The following is an 8,272-nucleotide window of genomic DNA, read 5'->3' as shown; positions in this document are numbered from 1 at the left end:
TGTTTTTCTACACAGTTCCAAAACCTCATTTTGACTAGTAAGAAACTGTAACAGTCCAATTCACTTTTCCACGCAACTCTCCAGACTACAGAGAGTGGACATACAGCTTTTACTAAAATGGACCAACAAGAGATTTCAGAAGATGTCATGAGACATATTAAAGAACCCTTTACTTACACATCTGTTCATATGTTGGTTTCCTACAAATGTAAAAACCTGAAACATTTTGTTGCAAACAACTGTACATCCACACCAGAAAGAGCACCAGGCAACTGTAACGCAGAAGTGAGGCCATGTTCACAAATGTAAAGTAAGGCTTCTGAGCTTAAAAAGCCTTTGTGTTGCCAGGACTAAAGAAAAAGTGGTTATGATCAGAGGATATTTTTATCTGATCAATTACATCATTGATAGAAGCCTGTTGGGGTATAAAGGCCAGGTGTTTTGCATGGAGCCTAAAAAGGCTGCTGCATGTTCATGCTACATGGAAACACTCCTAGGAAAGACAATCCATTCCACAAAAGGAAAAAGACGTTTCAGTAAAATGATACATTATCTTCCTTCCTTTCCTCATTTTAATTCTAATTCAGCAACTTTGTATACACAAAGTTCAAGTGTAGCAACTGTCATGCCCTGTCTTGTAGTTTAATAGATAAAGTCAGTCCACCAAGGATGGAGCCCAATTTAAGCATATCCTACCAATGATCAGCATCTAAATGAGGTAAAAAAAATAAACACCACCCAAAACTCAATCACAAGAGTAGCGTGCAAGGATCACTGGCAGAACTAAGGGTGTATGTTCAAAATATGCTACAGTTAAATCCTGATGAACTGCTCTGCCCCTCCAAACTTCCAAAAAAAGCTGAACTTGCAAGCAAGAGATCACAACAGACAGCATTTATCTGAAATGAGAAATGAAAAACTGAAGACTACCAATCTAAGGAAAAGTAGTGATCTGTACATAGCTTGGAGTTCAGAAGGACTCCTTTATGATTTTCCAGAAATCTCAGAGGCTGCTGAGGACTACAATTCACAACCAAGGACAGTTTAACTTGGGAGCAAGGTAGTTGTTCCTCATTCATGTGCCCATCCATCTCTTCCTGTCTCTGGAAGAGTCCGTCCATTACAGGGACCCCTCAGTGACTTCTGGTAGTGGTTGCTTAACTACCAGGCAGTTTAGCCTATTACTAAAATAAATAAACAAAAATATCCATTGTCAAATGAAAGGTCTTTCCAACCCACCACCCTGACTCACATGCCAATGGCAAACACTTACAGAAGAGTATAATAGCTATACCTGCATAGTAATCTCTCTCTCTGCTTTCTGCATCCCCAAGGTATCCAAGCCACTGGGGACTTCTCAGCAGTCAGACACCCTTGAAGGATTTATCTTCCAATAATTTATCTCATTATTGGGATAGTGAGACATTCCATGCCCACAAGCTCCAGTGGTGGTGTGTTCTGACTTTAATGCACAACACAAGCATCTATTCATGTCTCTTTCATTCTCTCTGGCTCCTGCACTATAAGAAACAGTGAAGAGTCATTCCCCATTCACACTTCCTCTGCATTAATGTTTTACAGATCTTTTTCACATACTACATCAGCTGTTTCTCTCCAGACCAAAAAACCCTAGCCATTTACTTATTCTTCACAGGAAAGAAAACCATCACTCACTGACTAAACCTGGGCTGGCTTTTCCTCTATCAGTCTGGTGCTACAAGATGACCAACCTTTTGCTGTTCACCTGCAATCTCCCAGGTCATCCAGGTCTAATCTGTGGGCCCTTGATTAAACAGCTCTTCCACTGCACCCTTGGTACTTAATTTGCTTGAACATATATGGAAAATAAATCAGCGTTACCAAGAAAATAGGAGCAAAGTTGCTAGAACCTAGTGAAAGCCAGAATGCACAAAACCATGGGAAACTAAAAATAAGGAGACTTGGTTGAGCATGTTTAGGAACTGTCTCATTGCTCCTGAAAGAGTATGAGGATTTGACATTGGATAATACAGTCATTCCTAATTTTACAGCAAGAAATCACAAACTAGCTTTAACTCCAAATAAAAATTTAATCGAACACAAGAGATTAGACTAGCAAAAATTACTGACAGGGAAATTATAAATTATATTAATATCTGTTTGGTCAGTTATCTCACATTTTCTAATATTTAAAGCACACACAACACCAAGGCACCATTACCTTCACAAAGATATTGGGGCTTCAAAATAACAGACTTTGCAGGAAGTCTTGCACTGACAGTATCACTGAAGCTGTACTGTGATACCATAGTAGCCAGATAACCTCTCTGGCATCAGTGAGATTTCATAAACATGGCTGTGATACCAGCTATAAATATTTACATTTCAGGACTTCTGAACAAGTATAGCAGGTGTTATCTAAAAAAATATCAGAGATTTGCAGGGAAACAATAGCAGGGCCTTCAAAGTCCCTGGACAACCACATTCCTTCAGTGACTTAGTGCTTTTCCCATTTTCCCACCCTACATATCGGTTACTTTTATACATAAGGGTTTTTTTTGGAAGTTTGGAAAAAACTAAACTTTTAGTTTTTTATAAGAAAAACATTTTTTTCTGTATATGTACTTCTCAGATGCATCTCTCTGTATGCATATATCCCAAAGGATGACAGGGTATATCTTTAAATGCATGGACTTCTCAGAGCTCCCAGTTCATGAAACCAAGACTTCAACATTCTTCTAAAGTCAGCTTTGACTCAGAGGCTCCAAAAGGTGCAATGGGTCATACAGTGCAAAAACAGAGCTTGCAGTTTTTTACATTAAATTCACATCTAGATGTAAATTTATGTTTAGATGCTTTCAACATCTAAATTTGCAGTTATTTACATTAAGTGTTTTGAAACTTGCTGCTTTGTGGGCCACAAACACTGAGTCAGGGTCTGTGACTGAGTTCCCAAAAAAGAACTATTTCCCTCTTGCTTGCCACATTCACTGGGTCTGCTCACTCTGCAGTGCTCACTACTCCATTCCAAGCAAAGCTTGCAAGTGGAAAAATTAAGGGACACAAAGGGGAGGAAGAAAGCTCATAACAAGGCTTTTATACTTTTTTCCCCCCAAACTCAGAAATGAGACTCACTGAGTGGCTGCAGCTCACATTCAGAAGAGCTACTATGCCTCCCAAAGTCACCCTAACTACATGAACAACTAGAAGTCACTGTATTCATTGAGCCCAACTCCTCCTCCCTTAAAACACCCACGTTAACGGGAAGAGTAAAATTGACACAAAGCAGGACTTTCAAAACTAAAAATGGTTTCAATTATTCTAACCAATAAAATAATTCATTAACAGAAGGAAAATAGAAGCTCTAATACAACAAGGTTGGACTTCATGATCTTGGAGGTCTTTTCCAGCCTAAATGTTTCTGTGATTCTAAGAACCAAAGCAAAAAGAGGAAAGCAGCTACAAGCAAAAGGATGAGGTAGAATTTTACAGAGCTTAAAAAGCAGGCAAGGAAACACAAGATGAAACCTGAGAAGAAGTGCTGAAAAATAATTTATTTTTAAAAGACTTTATTGAAACAAGGTCCTGATCCTGGAAGTTTCTAGAGAACTCCAGAATCACCTTTTAGCAAAGAATAAATACACAAAAGAGACCAAAGGATAGTCTATCCTTTAAGAGGAAAGTAAAAACTAAAAAAAACCAAAAAAACCCCAAACAAACAAAAAAAAACACATTAAAAAAAATTCATGCTACAAAAATCCTGTTTCATTCAAGGAAAGTCATCCTTTGATGTGAATTCTGTGCCAAGGAGGGAAAGAATATTCTTCAAGGAATATTCTGAGCAAGAATCCACCTACTAGCATGCCAGGAAGAACAAGCTGGAAAGAAAAGCTAAATTATAAGTTGACAAACTAAATTGATTCAGAGAAGCATGGGCAGTCAACAAACTAGCCAGGGTTACAGAAAGTAAAGGTAACCCTATGGGAAAAAGAGGGGAGGAAGTTAGTTGTAGAGAAAGGAAATCTGTGAAAAGTGCACAACCAAAAGAGGAACTGAGAAATCCATGGCCAAAAAGTTAGGGACAGCTGGAATTGTAGATAATAAAAATGTGGAATTCAGATAACAGTATTCAGTTGTTCCTAAATGAAAGCCATCCAGATGTCCCAGGAAGATGGACAAAACATTCAATACACCTCTTCCAAACTTGTCAAGAAAGCTCACTTACATAGACAAAATACTAAGAGAGTTCATACGAATTCAAGAAACAAGGCATATAATCCAGCAATTATTAATTTATCAAACTACATCATGTCAAATCAATTATTCAGATTTCAATGCTATTGTTGCAATAGTACCTCAATAAATAAACTTTTCAAAAGGTACCCAGTCCCACAGCACTTTGCCTAATGAATTCTAATACAAAATTGACGTAAAGTATGTTGTGAACAGGGTATAGCAATAACACATCTCACAACATGATTGCAGTGTCACTCAATAGATACATTTTTCATGGAGTGCTGCAGGAATCACCCTGGTCCTGCACAGCATTTTATTAATAACTTGGATGAAAATAAAAGTCTTTGAAAATATAAAGGATTTGAGGTGGGATCTAGAAGAGTTGTAAGGGAACGTAAGTTGCTAATACAATGAAGCAGAATTATCTTTCATACTCAGCACCGATGAAACACCTGAAAATACATAATAAATATCTATATCTATCTAATACATAATAAATATCTATATCTATCCAATTTTTATCTCTAAATAAAAAAAGACAGTGCACATTCTGAAGAGAAAATACATCACAAAAAACAATCTTGGCAAGAACAGCTTCAAACCATGACTGAAATGTCAAGAGTTTTATGAAACGAAAAGCAGCAAGACTTCAGTGGGAAGCCTCATGCTGCCATCTAGAGGAGACTGATCAGCAGCGGGTTTCGTCCTGCTTTTGACAGCCAGTTTCAATTAACCAGCCAAGTCAAGAGGGGACTACTAAACTTCAATACTCAAAGATATAACCACATCCAATACCTCCAAGACAAATCCACAGTTCCCTTAACTTTAACCAACAGATCTTTTGGATTTTTTTTCTTGTTCTCTCACTTATCCAAGTCGGTAAGAGAAAATAACCTAAAGACAGTATTGGGAAAAACAGTCCTGAGCAGCTTCTGTTCAAATTCTGTGACTAATTTTTGGTAAAAATTTTCCAAAGATAAATGTATATTATGACACAAAAAGTATTCAATGGATTACAGTGTAAAGAAAAACTGTCTTCAGTGACAAGAAGTTACAAGTATGGAAACCTTTCATAAAGCTTGAAAATTCAAGACTTAAGTTATAACTGTTGAGCCTCACATATTTCAATTTTCCCTCACTTTGTCTTCTTTACATATGCACTTGTTCTCAGTAAAAATAAATGGAAACAGATGCAACAATTATTGCACGTGCAATAAGGAAACAAACACCTCCCTAGCTTTACTGCAACTCAGGCTCTGCTTAAAGTCCATTTAGCAGAACAACATGATCTGACATCAGAGCTGACAACTTGACTAAGAAAGCCAATCATCAGCCAATCTTTGCATTTGACTCAGTTTTACACTGTTATACTTTAACTTTTACTCCACCAAATGCTTTACACAGTCTTAAGAGATGCTAGCACTGAAAGTAAAATAAACTTGGTATGTTAAAACAAGCGCAATGATTTGTTATTAAGAATGCATTAGGCTATCCTAAGTTTGCAGTCAGAAAGACTCTAAAGCTTTATTACTGTGTTATCCACTGAAAGGAAGGTTGAAAGACTTAAAATTTTTGGTGCTTTGTGTAGCCCAAGAGTAATTGCAACCAAGGTCTCTGTTCAAGCAAAACTAAACAGAAAAAAAATAAATGTGTTGGTATGTATGGGTAGCATTAAAAACAACTCCACAATACTTTTGAAATCCTCAAAGCTGGCAACCTGTTAACAAGAGAGTCCTAAACGACACAATGAAAGGAACTCTTTCTTCAAAAAACCACAGTAAGAGTTGGCTGTTTGCAATTGGGATGAAGGTCAACTTTATGACTCAATGACATCACCTCCCGCCACAACTGAGTGTAGAAAAAGTAACAGCTACAGAAGCAGAAAACAGTATGAACACAAAGTGACAGGAGAATCCTATACACAAGTGCAAGTTTCACTGTGGCAGCAGTGCATGAAATTTGAGAGAAGTACTGCCACAAGTATTCTGAGAAACAGGTTTAGTATCTGAGTGGGAAATTAAGCAAAGTAACCTGATTTACGTAAGACAACATTAAACTCAGGAACAGAAGCCTGTTGCCACTGTGCAACACCAGACTGGCATACATGCTTCCCCCACGCAGGTAGGCTGTAAGTTGGAGATGTAAGCTCGTTCTTTCATCTTGGTGCAGGAGGTCACCAACTGTCAAACACTTGCCAAATCTGCCAACACACTTTTCCAGCTACAAATGCACAAGCACATGCTTTAGTGGAAAGATTTGCAGTGTAGTTAGTCACATCTGTGTACAGCACTTACATTCATCCAGTCCCAGCTGATAAGCCAGGTTCTGCAGGCCACGAACTTTTTCCATCAGGTTAGCTGTAGTGAGGCTCCCCAGCTCTTAAAAAGAGAGAAGAAGGTGAATTTTAACACTGTCTGTAGTCCTCCAGTGACAGTTCACCTGTTTAGTACTTCACAGAGGACTTTCAAGCTATACTTCTGTCAGGATCTATTTCAGTGAACAGCGTATGTTCAAATTCAAGCTGACTCCATTCCTAATTTTAACATAAGGAGAAAGACAGCCATGATTCCAGTTCATGCTTTAATTTGCCATCATTGCAAAGAGTAATTTGACCCATACTTTGGAAGTTCTTTTAAGTTCACATTGCAACATGAACAAGCTATTAAAAAGTATGCAAGGGAATGGACTTATTTTACATTAATAATCTAAGGTTAAGCACATTTCTTGCAGCAAGTCAGAGTTAATCCATCTCACTTTCACTTTGTAACTGTGACATCACTGTGACACAATCACACATCACCATGTGGAATTCATGAGAGGCAGAGCATGCTGAAGGATGTTTACTGCAAACTAACAGCTGCAACATAAAAAAAGTGGACATGCTAGCTAATCCTTCTGTAACTTGCCTATACAGCCTCACCATTGCATTAGAGCTCCTGGATCTGTGACGGAAGACACCCACATAGAGCATCTTTGAACAAGTCAATCAACAAGTCTAAGCTACTCACCAACTGATCAGCCGAGCTCCTCCAAAAAATTCATGCTACTTCTCAAAACACAGGAGACACTCCCTATACTAATACAGTGATAAAAATGGCTAACTGAGGTGACTGAAATATATACAATGTTACACTGCTTGTTTTGAAAAATCAGCCTGCCACTGACACCTGGATAGGCTCTTGGCAATAACCGGTTTAATGAAAATGTCTATCATTAACAAGATAAAAAGACTTCTGAGTTGGAGATTCTGCAGATATGATGGCTAGAGATCTCAGGCCACAGGGCCACCACCAGAACATTTAAAGAACAAGTGTTTTAAGCCTCTTAAGTAAGTACTGAATTTCCATCTGCTTTGGCAACCTCAATTCATGCCCGCAATACTCATACTCACCCTTCAACATATCAATATCATCATTTTCTAATTCAGCCATCCACTTGGGAGGAGAACTTGTAATGGGCTGTTATAAAAAAAATAAAAAGTTCATATTCAGAAAAGCCTATTTTTAGAATTGTATCATGAAGTACGATCTGTATTGAAATCAAGTTACACTGACAGCAAAAACATGAGTGTGCTCCATTAAGATACTTTCATGTTTAATCTTGTTTTTTCCTGGACATTTTAGAGTTAAAAACAGCATACTACCATCCACAAGCCAAAAATCAGTATGAAAAATAGGATTTTCTGAAGTTCAAAACCTTTTATTTCTTCCAAAGTATAATTCTCATTCACAGTAAACTGCATAAGGTATAAAAAAGAAACACATATATAAAAAAAACATTAAAACCAAAAGGTTTATTGTAGTATATACTGGAGTTATAACTGAGATACGGTTCATAGAACGAAGATGTAAAGCCCGCAAGAGAACCCGCAGGTCTACCATCACACGGAAGGCGGAAACGCGAAAGGCAAAGCAGCGCTCACTCACGCTTTTGAAGGAGGCGGCGAACTCGGCAACCCCGGGCACTGGGAAGAGAAAGCGGAGGTTGGCGGGGGCTTCGTGCTTCTGCGGGCAGCACCGCCCCCCCGCCCGGCCCCGGCGGGGCCGCGCCCCGCCGG

General features: G+C 38.4%; 1 protein-coding gene and 1 non-coding gene across 3 annotated transcripts in view; one reads left to right on the top strand and one right to left on the bottom strand.

The window, feature by feature from the left end:
* Nucleotides 1-1,059: 1,059 nt before the first annotated feature.
* ALDH6A1 (aldehyde dehydrogenase 6 family member A1) overlaps nt 1,060-8,272 on the top strand; it is an 18,367-nt gene continuing 11,154 nt past the window's right edge. The window contains exons 1-2 of one of the 2 annotated variants that reach the window (XM_017741663.1): nt 1,060-1,099; nt 1,447-1,451. In XM_017741663.1, the coding sequence (XP_017597152.1) occupies nt 1,078-1,099; nt 1,447-1,451 (27 nt within the window). In that variant the 5' untranslated portion in view covers nt 1,060-1,077. The remainder of the gene's footprint in view (nt 1,100-1,446; nt 1,452-8,272) is intronic. The other variant, XM_008639599.2, reaches the window with a different exon arrangement.
* Nucleotides 3,514-6,594, bottom strand: LOC103621023. Its single transcript, XR_001864405.1, has 2 exons — nt 6,510-6,594; nt 3,514-6,435 (listed from the first exon to the last, which is right to left on the bottom strand). It is a non-coding gene; the product is annotated as an uncharacterized LOC103621023 (transcript).

This window comes from Corvus brachyrhynchos, unplaced genomic scaffold (genome assembly GCF_000691975.1).
Source record: "Corvus brachyrhynchos isolate BGI_N302 unplaced genomic scaffold, ASM69197v1 scaffold115, whole genome shotgun sequence".
NCBI classification, from domain to species: domain Eukaryota; kingdom Metazoa; phylum Chordata; class Aves; order Passeriformes; family Corvidae; genus Corvus; species Corvus brachyrhynchos.
The sequence above is the reverse complement of the archived record's forward strand: the minus strand, read 5'-3'. Positions and strand labels throughout refer to the sequence as shown.